Raw genomic sequence first — 12,692 nt, forward strand, 5'->3', positions numbered from 1 at the left:
TTTACACGTGGGGGGAAGCAGAGGGGAAGGCACTGATCTCTTCTATGTGGTGACCAGTGACAGAACCCGAGGGAATGGCCTGAGGCTGTATCAGGGGAGGTTTAGGTCGGATATTAGAAGAAGGTTCTTCACCCAGAGGGTTGTTGGGCATTGGAACAGGCTCCCCAGGGAAGTGGTCACAGCACCAAGCCTGACAGAGTTCAAGAAGCGTTTGGACAATGCTCTTGTGCGCATGGTGTGATTCTTGGGGCGTCCTGGGCCGCGCTAAGAGTTGGACTTGATGGTCCTTGTGGGTCCCTTCTAACTCAGAATCTTCTGTGATTCTGTGAAAATTGCCCTCGGTGGGCGGCGATGCTGGCAGGGAACTGGACGAGCCGTTCTCAGGGCTGCCTGCCTGCAGGGGAGCCTCGCAGCCCCGACGAGGGCTTTAAGGCGCCGGGTCAGGCTTTAGAGGCAGCGAAACAAACCCGATATCACGAGCAGCGACTGCCACCCCCCGATTTGGCAGTGAAGGCAGCCCCCGGGCACGAAGCCCCCGAGCATGGCGCTGTACCGCGGCCCGGGGCCCCGCCGGCAGCCGTGGCGGGTCGCCCTGCCCCGCGGGAGGGGCGGCCCGGCGCTGCCGAGGGTATTTATAGCGGCCCCGGCGGCGCGGAGGCTGCGGGCGCGGCAGCGGCCAGGGCACAGCGAGAGCGGCCCCCGCTGCTCTCCGGTCCCAGAGCGACGCCGGGATGGAGGGTAAACGCTGATGGGGCACAGCCGCCTTGTCCCTCTCCTGTCCCCGCTGCGGGCGGAGGGGCTCGGGAGAGGCTGGGAGGAGGGAAGCGGCTCGCTCTCTGCCCCGCTCGGGGCTTGTAACCCTTTCCTCGTCCTGCGGAGGCTCCTGCAGCCTCCCCAACACGGGTATCCCCGGGCTTGGCGAGGAGAGGGGCCTCGGGGCAAGAGGAAGGAGGCAGGGTCGGTTCGCAGCCCAGGTGTACGGCTGCCTGCTGGGGATCTACCTGTAACCTCCTTTTGCTACGGTGCAGCAGTAGCGTAGCCAGGATGGTTTAATAAGGTACAGAGTTTGCAACAGTTGTCATCAAAACGTTGAAGAACAGTATTTTTTTGTTGAAATAAGTGATCTTTAAAGAGGGGTACCTTTAAATTAAATTTCTTAATTTTCTTTTTTTGTCAGGTATCAGAATATTATAGTGATATATAGCAATATAGTGATTTGCTTTGGAATAAAAGGTTTCTGTAAGGGAGAAGTTAATCCTGTTTTATAAATGCATTATCAAGTTCTTTACCCGCATGAAGAGGAAGACCTTGCAGCATTAATGAAAAGATAACTGTATTCTTATGAAAGTTGGGACTGTGGATGAACTATGGCTAATACAATAATGACACTGCTGGAGGAGCTTAGAAAATGCAGAGATTAAATTTGCAAGGTTGAGAAAGAAGGAAGTCCTTGGTCTTGTGAATGGAAGCTGATTGCTAAGTCAGAAAATAGTAAAAGTGTTTGCAGATGGCTCTCCCCCTCTCCCACAAGATCAATATTCTTGATAAGAATTTCTTCACTTATCTCAACTTGTGAATCTCTTATAAAAACTGTCAAAAAAGACTTGAGGCCAAATAAGTGTCTTTTATATTTTACCCTAAACATGGATTAAACAGTGAAAAAGCTTTTATTCCCAGGTTGAGAAGTCTCCTCTTACATCCATGGGTGAACCAAATTATTAGCACTATATTGTTCAAAAAGTCTCTGAACAAAATCATATATTTGAAAGAAAACTCCAGAAACTTAATATTTTACAAACAGTGGATCCCTTTTGCTTTATTTGATGTAAATTGAATGAGCATTGTAAATTTATATGATAGTTCTGGTGTGTAGTAAATATGTTCTGGTGCCCATAGTAGTTTAAGGCTGTACTGTAAGGACAGCTGTACTATGTGAGTAGCAGGGGAAGTACTGTATTAGTGGCAGCAGCTCCAAAAGTCACTTGCCTCAGATGCAGCTTATATTTATATCCTCTGCCAAAACAACACCAAAGATATGCTGCCAGCAGTCACCAAGACTGAGATCTGGGTGGTTTAGGTGGGTTGTAGTGTTCTTGTTCTAATATTGCCTGTTGTACACTACCAGAAGCTCTAATTTTCTTCCTAATTTCCTCCCCGAACCAATGTAAAACAGAATGTGTCTAATGGTAATGTGATCTCCACCCTTGTTGCTGTGGGTTTTCTAGTCCCTCTACGTTATTCATGAGTAGCATCTGTTATTTCTCTGCACTTTCCCTCTCATGAGGAGTTCTTTACTCTCACAGACCACTCTCCTTTTACTTTGGTGATTTGCTGTGTTTTCTGCTAGGTTCTGTCTGGTGAATGAGCTTCACTTAAGTGGGATGGTGAATGAAGTTAGGCTGTGTTGTAGCCTTCTCTATAAGCTCAAGTTATTGTAGAGATTTGGCTCTGTGGTTCTTGAGGTTGTACAATTTTGCCTGCTGAAATAGCTCTTCTTTTTATTTTTTTTTTTTATAAGCAAATGTGAGTCCATTGTTAAAACCAAACCTTCTGGGCTGATGGGTGCAGTTCTCCTTTCAGTACTGATATTTTGTGCTCTTAGCTTTTAAAGTTTTATTGTAAAGCATCTGGGAGAGAGACTGAAGGCACCTGCCTGTTGCAGCACTAGCATTGTGTTTCCTTTACACAGCTGGAGCAGCTGGCAAAGTGGGCACAGTTGGAGTGGAGACTTGGATGTGCAGAGAGTTAACACTTGCAGTAGCTGCTGTGGTGAGCACAGTGGGAGCACTCTGAGGGGTGACGCTCTGGGTTATTTTCCTCGGGTTTTTTTTTGTTTTTTTTTTTTTCCTTTTCTTTTTTAACCCCCCTCAATATATCTGTAAGTGACCACTTGAATTTCATCTTGCTGATTGCTAGTTGAGCCTAATTTCTCTCAGACATCACCACTGTCCACAAGGGAAGCCTTAATGACTGTGCAGGCATGAGTAACAGTATTTTTTTTTTGGCTATGCTTCTATTCACACAAAAGCCAGCAAAATCCCATTAATGAGAGGAGGCCAAGTTATAAATTCCTACTCCTAGCTGCAGAAAGGGATCTTCATTGCATATATATTTCATTCATTTGGCATCAGGGTGGTTTTCCAAGGTTGATTTGGCATGGAAAAAGCCTGGCAAATTCTGTATTTGGAGAAAAAAAATAGATAAGCTGTTTCCTTGTGGGGCATAAGTCTGAGTGTATTAAGTAGAGTTTCAAGCAGGTTGCTAGCTCATCAATACAACGGAGTCAGAGCTGGCAATCACAAGAGGAAGGGAGCAGCCAGAATTTGTGCAGTATGCTGCTTTTTAACCTCTGAATTGCTGGTGGCTCCATGTGTATATGGTATGAATGGGGAGTTACATGGCTTTATGCCACCAGCAGATTGGAGAGGTGAGTTGGCAAACATTTCATGTGAGGTGTTGCCATGTTGCCATCTCAAACAGCTGTAATGTGAAGCGTGGTTAAATGCCCTGGAAATTAGGGTGACTTTAGGGCGCTGGTAATATGGCACTCAGGTTAGTATTTTGGTCAGAGCAGGGGGATACTATCTCTCCTGTGTCTTAAAGTCTGATCTGATAAAAGAGGTACTAGGATCTTTGCTAATATCACTTCATCAGAGGAAGGGAGACATCGTTTTGCAAGAAATGAAGCTTGCCTCAAATAAAACCATTCTGTTTAAATGCATTCATGGTGCTTTAAAATTAATAAGAATTTTCTTGGCAGTTAATGAACATTTAGTGAAGAAGCTTAATTTGACATTTGAAAAGTTCAATAAATAATTTTTCTTTCTTGATTAAGGCATCTTTTAAACTGTCACTTATACAACCAGGAATTGTCACTTTTTAATGCATTAGGAGATCTTGTTGCATACTGATTCAGCTATTATTGCCTATTAAACAGTTTAGATTTTGTGTGCCTTAATTTCCCTGCTCTTGACTATTTTAAGCTGCCTGCTTCTTTAAAGATCATTTGTATTTGCATAAGCATTTATTACATATTCAACACAGAAAAAATGGACGCATTGGCATACATGTCTTTGTATTTCTGACTTGCTTCCACTCTGTGATCCAATTTGGGATAGTTTTTTATGCTCACCCCATATGTTTATGGAAACTACCTCTCCAAGCTTTGCAAAAATCAGAAGTTGAACTTCTTATGGCATCTTTTGCTTTGTCTCATGTCACAAACTGCAGAGGTTGTAGGAGGTAGTTGTTGGTAAAGCATTGAGAAGTCAAGGATACTGAGCAGGACGTGGCTAAATTTGGGCCATTTCTCCCCCCCTTTTTTTTGTTCTCCCATCTGTGCACACAAGTAATCTAATCTTATTTTAGCATTACTGGGGTTTATACATGTGCAATGAGGGAATAATTAATTGAAAAGGCAAATTGTTGTTGCTTTGTGGCATGTCAGTAGTGGTTGTTTCTGTTGATAATTACCATCAGGCCTTGTCCAAGGGTAATAGAAGATGTCTTTTACCTGATTCAAATGTATGTATGTCAATCTCTGTTACCATTTCTTGAATATATGCGATCTTTATTTTTTTTATTGAAAAGCCTGTCAAGCGTCAGCAAATAGAATTGTCTTTTAAAGTAAAAGTCACTGGACCAGAAGCTTTTCAGTGCCATGAATGTGGTGAGAAAGGTGGTTCTTAGTGACCAAGGTCTTTTGTCAGCAAAGTAGCAATGACTCTACAAAGTAGTTGGTTAAATCTAGAAAATTTGGAAGAGCTTGTGGCTCTAAAGCTTAGCTATCTCTGCCCTTTGTCACATCTCATCTTATGTATGCTGGAAAACCTTTTAAATATGATCTTATCCATTGGCAAATGTCAGGGTTTCAACAGGAAAGATTGTCTTTAAGTGGCTTGGCATCCCTCTGCTGGTTAGACTGTAAGACAGCTTGCAGTGTCTCATTAAGCTGCTTAAACTAATTTTTCTCAAGCAACCCTACTCCATTGTTCAGGGATTATTGAGCCCTCTTTGGGGCCAATATGTCATGTTAAAAAGCTCTGGCACCAGCCTGAAGAGGAAAGAGCAAGTGACAAATGCTGTATGTACCTGGTATTTGGTTGCAGTGCTAATGCTGAGGTCAAATGACTGATTTCAGTTTTGGCAAAGTCAAAAAAACCAACCAACCAAACTCCAAACAAAATTAGGTATCAGTTTCCTGCCTTCAGTAGAGGGAAAATGGAAGACCTGAGTGCAATCAGACTACAAGGTGGTATGGGGGCTCTGTTTGGGTGTCTTTCAGCTGCTTTGCTGGGATCACAGTCTCATTGCTGAGCCCTCGCATGCACAGTAGGATCAGATCTGTTCTCTCACCAGGCACCATCCAGACTGATGATCTAGTAAAGGACTGCTAGTGTCTTCTGCTGGCACCTGCCAGTGCCATGCAGCAGCCTGGCCTCTTGCAGCTCAGGAGTGGTTTCCCAAATCAGGTAGTAAACCCAAGGCAGGCACAACCTGAAGTGGCGTGTCCAGAGCCCCGCTGGGTCCCTCCTCTGGGTGACCAATCTCTGCTGATGTTACCAGCAGCATTATAATAGCCTGGGCAAGGCAACTTGCTACATTTTGAAAGTGCATTGAGCTGCTTTAAACCACTTCTACATTGAACTGATAGGCTAATAAATTATGAATATCTATTAGGAACTAGTTCAGAGAACCTAGTGGGCTGGAAAGTTACATCCTGATTAGCTATGCACCAGCTTCCTCATGTTAGTAAATAAGGGTGTATCTCAGAGTTATGTTGTAGACATGAGTTACAGCAATTGGAAATCCTTTACAGGAAGCAGAAAATATGGAAGTGTTTATGATATGAAAAACTGAGAGGAAAAGACTTGTTTTGACAGTAACTTGAATGTAGAGGTAAAACTTTCTAAAATGAAATTTAGACTTTTCATCTATTTCTACATTTTAACTTGCATCGAATCCCAAAAACCTCAGTTTTAGTAAATTACTGCCTGCTTAGTTGATTTTTGAAAGACTGGAGCTAAAAATTGATTTTATATTATGATAAAAAATATAGTTCTTGCATGAAATTGCAGGCTGTCAGGAACCCTTTTAAAACAAGTTGCAGAACTTCCATTTGGAAAAAACCCCGACTATTTGTGTTTTCATTTCACCTTTTCTTTCCATTGGGAACTAGAAAAATCTTGGGGATTCTGTATGTTCTATGTGGGTCACACCTATATTCATCATTTCTGTCTGAACTCGGCCTCCTGAAGTTAACTTTGCTATCCCATGCACAGTACTGTTGACTGACTTGGATGTTGCAGATTCAGTCACTTTCCCACAGAAAAAGGAACATTCATTAGATGTTCATCATCAATACACAACTTTTGATTAAAATAAAAGGAGTTTTGTTTCTCAGATAGTTCCTACACTCTTAGCAGGTGTTAAGAGTTATAATGTTGTGAGCCGAAAGGATCTCATTGGGGTCAGGGAGTTGGGATTTCCATTTCATAGTTGGCATTTGCTGTTTCTCAGTTTTGCATCAAGGTAAATTCTGATTCTCCACAGCCTTTCTTCCTAATTGGAAATGTTACGGCATGAATCATTCCTGCAGTTACTTGGTTAGGGCATTGCAGAGTTGTTACGAAAAATTAAGTTCAATTCCTGAGATTTGGCTGCATAAAGATGTCTGAATATTTTTTTAACTATTTGCCTGATTTTTTTTTTTTTTTTAAGCAAATCCTGCCTAGGGCAGCACAATATGGCATGTGAGCATTCAACTCAAAAGGGTGCCCCCTCAGAACTCTGGAAATACCTCTGAAAGCAGGACCTCTGTCCTAGTGTGGACCTCACATTCCCTGTCAGATATTCATTGCTGGGTGTCCTCTCCTCATTTCATTCTCCCAACCCTTCCTTTAGGAAAGGCAAATTCAGGTGTGGGATGGAGAATAGGACCCATTTGTTGTGGTGTTGCCGTTCAGTGCCAGCAGTGTGCTCAATGAGTCTATTCAGGGGTTTTGGAGCCCAGACACAAGCACTTTTGTTTTGGTTAGGTCCTGCTCTATAAAGGTCACATTTGCCTTTTCACAGTCAGAGGATTCCCATGTGGGGGTGGCTGTTGCAGACCATCTGAGGGGAAGCACCCAGCTTGTTCTCTATCCACAGGCCTGCTCCATAAACCAGCAAAACAAGAATATGTAATATAGGGGGAATTGTGTAAGCCCTACCATACTCATGCCTACTTATTTTTCTTTCATATGGATAGCTTTTCCAGGACAACAAGTCATTTCATATACTGGATTTTAAGAAAACTACATTTCCTTGGCAACAGGCCTGGGAAATCAGTTTAGGAAGAAACAATGTATTTTTGCCTTAAGACCGGAGTGGCTTTACTTTATTCATAAGAACAGAAAGCAGTGATTAAAGAAAAAGTAAGTGTCTTTAAAGATTATTTATACCAAGGGACTCAAACAGCTGCATAGTGTGGGACAAGTATGTGTTTTAATGCTTTGATACATGATATGGCACCACAGTAATTTGTTAAACAGGTTGGTGTGGAGTCTTAATGCTGAAGGCACTTGTTTTCTTTTGCTGGACACACTGAAAGAAGACCAATGACTAGATCATATAGAATGAGAAATTTAATTTTTTTTTCTGATTAATGCTGGCAATTACTACTGCATTTGTTACAAAGCAGAAATAGGCCTTTGGTCAAAGCCAGCTTTTTGCATTCCCTTGAATAGTCAGTGGTGCTAATGCAGTATAAACTGAACAGGATTTGGCTCTGGAATTCAAGCACAAGCTACTCTTTCACAACAAACCCCTTCTGTTTCCTCATTTGCCTTGTGAGCAGTAAATCTTTCTGGTCATTTCACGCTACTCTCCCAAATATTGTTAGAATGGGCCAAGTACAATGCTTCAGTTGCTTTTTGTAGTGCAAGGATTTAGCAGTCAAATACGGAAACACAGATGAAGCTTTTAAAATATATGGTACTACTTATATACAGATATAGAAACATCTGAAAAAATGTTTATTTTTTTCTGTACATTATTCCAACTCCAATTAATTTATGTTTGCTGCTGGGAAAATAATATTGATCATAAAAATGAAATGCTGGTTGGAAACCCTTAGGCTTCTGTAATAGAATATTTCTTCCAGGATGAAATATTAGAATTATGAGCTTGACTTTGCTGCTGCTGAAGCCAGTGGCTGAATGCCCAATTGCCTTCGACTGGAGCAGGATTGAATCTTCTCTTTTGCTGAAGGATGTCTTAAACAGTAATTCTTAATCTCTGTGTTAAAGCTCTTCCATTTGCTAAATTTTTAGTTCTTTTTGAAGCCTGGAGCCATTTGGCTGAAGTTGTATTTGATGTATTTTCTGGAAGTCTGTTTTCTGAGTCTGCTTCAGAATGTGTTTCTGTATTCTCAAATAGGAAAGAACATATTTATTATAGCCACATCTCTAGATGATTTCCCTATCATATTTGAAAACAAAAGAGGTACGTGTGGCAAGATGCTGTTTCTATGAAGTGGGCTTTCCCACTTCAAAGAAAATGATGTTCCATCAGTGCAATCAGGTGCGTTTGAGACAGATATGTAAAAGGCACAAATTTTTTTAATGGAAAATAGTGTCGTGAGCATTTGATGAGTGATTTTATTTTTTTCTTAAGAGACAATGTATCATCAGCATACTGTGTGTTTCTTAGCTTGGACGCTGAGCTCTGAGAATGTATTAAAGGCATCTATTTAACTGTGACATAGAAAGTGAACCTGGAATATTTCTGGAGGTTCGTCTATCTAAAGCGTAATGAATTGGTCATTGGTCTCTTTTAAAAAATGTGATAAAAGAGAAGATGTTGTGGAATTTCAGAGGTTTATCACCTACTTAGTCTTCTTCTTCAGGGTTTTACTGCAACCAAGAGGAAGCACATTAATTTTTTGATAAAGAAGAGTGTGGTCATCTCATAAGAACTCCAGGATTCAGACAGTTATGAGTAGAAGATTAAGTATCATCAATTGCAGAAAGATCATGAGGGATGAGAAGAGTGTATGTATCCAGTAGTGGTTTCCAAAACCTGAAGACTACCTCAGAAAAATGTATGTGCTTGGGGTTTGAGTTAGTGTCTGATTGTGAAAGAATTGTTTCTGCTAATTTCAAGTAATGAGCTTATGGTATATTCCAAGGCAGAATTGCAACAAATTCAGATTGAAATTGTAAGTGATAACCAAAAAAATATTGAGGAAATGGTAAGTAATTGCAAGGAATATTATTCCATGAAATATGGGCAAAGTTACGAACTCTTTGCTGGAGCTTTACAGAGGTAAAATGATGTTTAAATGAAGGCTGTCTTCCATCTCTTCCTTCTAATCTCTCTGCTTTGCCTTTCTTTCATAGACTGTGCCCAGGTTCCAAAACAGATGTGGGGACTAGGGGTAGAAAATCACCCATTTTCCAGAGCATATCTTCTTCCTCAGGATCCACAAAGCATCCTAGGGAGACTGTAAAACTGTGTGTAGAGGTGAACAGACCTGCTTCAAATAGAAAGCTGTTAGACCTATGACTCAGTTCCCTAAAGACCTGGTAGAAAAAGTAATGTAAAGTTCTGCTTTTGCAGAATTCCTGTAAAACGATCATTGTAAAGTCATGGAAATACTAGAATCCTATCTCTGTTCAAAAGTGACAGGAATAGGGCTAAGGGAGTTACCAATAGAAGCCCTTTTCACAACTCTGCTTCTAGCAGACACCTGAGAGTTGAAGAACAAAAAACCCCAAACCAATCAACCGAACAATAACAACAATACCCCAAACAAACAACAACAACAAAGTGTTAAAGAATGAGTGAGTTCTCTTGCTCTACCATCTATTCTGCTTGTAACCAAAGGAAGTATCAATAACTGTGCTCTGCAATAGATATTAATCTCCCACATAGTTTTTTTTTTTTTTAGATCTTGTTCTCTTTTTCATAGAAACAAAACACCTTTGATATACGTGGAGATCATAGACTCTCCAGGTGATGCTAAGGTTGAAATTCTTTTCTTCTGTTTATGTTAAACTCTGAACAGTACTTAAGGCAGCTATTTATGCATCAAATAACGAAGTCTCAACACAAAATTAGTCTCTGTTTTCTCTGCCCAAAGCCCTGATGCCTTCCATTTCCTGGTAATACCCAGGGGTTTTAAGTCTTGTAAAGCTGATCTACTAGCTTGTGTTTCCAGAGATAAACATCTAAGACTTTTTCAAAGCTGCAGTTTCTTTACAGTGCCTCTGCTGTGGTGTGCTGGAAAGCATGATGAGAATTGATATTTTTGATGCCTGTGATTTTCCCTCTTTGCCTGTTGAAGATTTAATACTGTTTGCCTGCTTGTTTTCCATCTGTCCCATAAGAACATTTATGCCTTTCCTGTAACAATGTGCTGAAGCCTACTCTGTTCAGGAAAATTTAATATACTGCCCATTTGGATTAAAAAGAGGAGTAATTTCAGAAATGCATGGAAGAGGGGGGTGGGGTATGTCATTTTTGTTGGCAGCATTATGGGAAGTGTGAGGTCCCATCTCATGTTAGAATTTTATCTTGTTTGTCATATCTCTCCTGATAAATCAAAGTGAACTGAATACCTTCTCTGAGTCACCAGAAAATAAAAGCTCTTGGGATTAGCAGGGTTTCTTTCAATCAATGGACCTTGAAGTGATGCACATTTCTAAAGAGCATTGTTGTTGTTCTATGTCCTCCTGTGCATGAGGAGCTGTAATTATGATAAGCATGATGAATGTTTCAAACTACAGTGACTGGCAGTCCTCTGGAAATTCAGTTGTTTGTTTAGACCTGTGAAAGAGGCACCTGTCTTCTCTACTTTGTAAGTGGAGCAAAACGTAAAGCAGTAAGCTGAAGTTGTTTTGGGCATAGAACTTTTTCCACACACTCCAGCCTTGCACCATCCTCACTGGAAGTGAAGACAACCCATGGTGGCAGTGCTGCCTGGCTTTATGGATCTCAGCTATTCGAAAGCAAGATCAGTGAACAGATACTTCCTGTAACCCAGATAATTTGGCTACAGTAGTTACTGCTTCTCCTTTCACCGTGATACTGTTTCAAATATCTATTCCCTTGATATCTCCAAATGTCTCAATTTCATCTTCATCCTCATGTTGATGAAAACTGGAGTCCTGATCTTGCCATATATAAATACATGAAAGAGATACATAGTTGTCACTGTTGGCCAGTGTCTTATAAGCATCTTGGGTGTGCTCTCAGGGGAAATGTAAAGGAGGAAGTGAAAATGTGTTCGTGGAACGCATCAGGAGAGTACGTCTCCTGGGTAGAGGTGGGGGAGGGGAAAGAGATTGTCACTGGAGAAGGGAATAAACAAGATAATCTGCCCAGCAGATTATTGTAATTAGTGACTGAGGCCACTTCATAGTGTAAGGGCAGAAAGAAGTACAGGTATGTGATATCGAAAGGTTTTATATTCATGGAGTGTGGGTCAGTGAAGCACTCTGCAAAGAATGCAGAAGACTCAGAGCAAGAGGACTGGCTGGTGGGAAGGAGCAGCAGAAAGATACGGGAAATACAGCTGAAAATTATTTCATGAAATAGAGGGAGCAGAGGGATGGCTTGTGGAGGGAAACATTTTCAGCTAATAAAAATGCCCATTATCTTCCGCTGCATTTCTATTTATCCAGCTGTAACATGTTCTAAGCCAGAACTGTATTTTCCTCTGTGTTTGGAAGGTCCCTTGCATGCTTTTGTATGCTAGAGAAAGCAGTAGATACAAGTAGGCTATTATTGCCTGCAGAATAACAGTCTATGTTTGAAGTAATGCCATGTTTTTTGGTCTGTAAAGATTCTTCCACCAAAATCAAAGATTTTTGTACATGTAAAAAGTTCATGTGAGATTTCTTAAGTTGACTGAATCTTCAGCAGTGAAAGAATATTTTTTTAGTTTATTATTTAGTTATCCTTGCTTTAATGATGAATTATTTTTCTTACAGTTGGTGTTTGCAAGCAGGAGATGCTCCAGAAGAGGAATGCTGTTTTGGTGGATGGGGTCATTTTGAATGGTCCAATAATGGACTCAAAAGCAGGAGAGAAGTTTGTGGAAGAGGCCTGTAAGATTATAATGGAAGACGTTGTCCAGAAAGCAGATGATGTAACAGAAAAGGTAAAACCGTAGAGTGTTGTTGAGAATTTGTAGTGAAGATAATGAACAATCAATCAATTTTTTAAAAGCTGTATTTTATTGCACTCTAAGTAGCCTGAAAATTGCTTCTAGTCTGTGCCTGGCTCCAAATAAAAAGACAGCCTTACAAATTAATGAAGAATATATTATAAAACCTTCCAATAACATAATTAGCATACATATCTGCCAGAAAATGATGGTGTTTTTTTTTTATCTCGGAATAAAAAGGTCATTTCCATTGAGATCACAAATGGCTGTAGTGTTTTTCATGCTTGGGGTGGGGTGGGGTTGGGTTATTTGCTCCTCAGGGGCACTGGTGTTGGAGAAGGAAGAAAGTACCTTGCACGGTACCACTGTGAAAGGACAACATTATAAAGATTGCTGTGGGTCCTGCAGAACCTGCTTAAGAGGCTGTATGGGGAAGAGGTCCTGAAAATAAATCATGCTTGCCTTTAGGCGTGCACTGCTTGCTCCCACCCCTTGGCAGAACGGTATCTGGAAATGCGGTGATTACAAATCCTTAGCTAAG

At 41.0% G+C, this 12,692-nt stretch overlaps 1 protein-coding gene across 4 annotated transcripts in view; it reads left to right on the plus strand.

Moving 5' to 3' along the window:
• Positions 1 to 656: 656 nt before the first annotated feature.
• The window catches only part of GADL1 (glutamate decarboxylase like 1), an 83,433-nt gene continuing 71,397 nt past the window's right edge, over positions 657 to 12,692 (plus strand). The window contains exons 1-3 of one of the 4 annotated variants that reach the window (XM_019285883.3): positions 722 to 738; positions 8,888 to 9,082; positions 11,976 to 12,145. In XM_019285883.3, the coding sequence (XP_019141428.1) occupies positions 9,022 to 9,082; positions 11,976 to 12,145 (231 nt within the window). In that variant the 5' untranslated portion in view covers positions 722 to 738; positions 8,888 to 9,021. Of the gene's footprint in view, positions 739 to 869; positions 1,058 to 8,887; positions 9,083 to 11,975; positions 12,146 to 12,692 lie in introns of those variants that run through there. The other 3 variants (XM_010398906.4, XM_010398907.4, XM_019285884.3) reach the window with 3 other exon arrangements.

Source organism: Corvus cornix, chromosome 2 (assembly GCF_000738735.6).
Source record: "Corvus cornix cornix isolate S_Up_H32 chromosome 2, ASM73873v5, whole genome shotgun sequence".
NCBI lineage: Eukaryota > Metazoa > Chordata > Aves > Passeriformes > Corvidae > Corvus > Corvus cornix.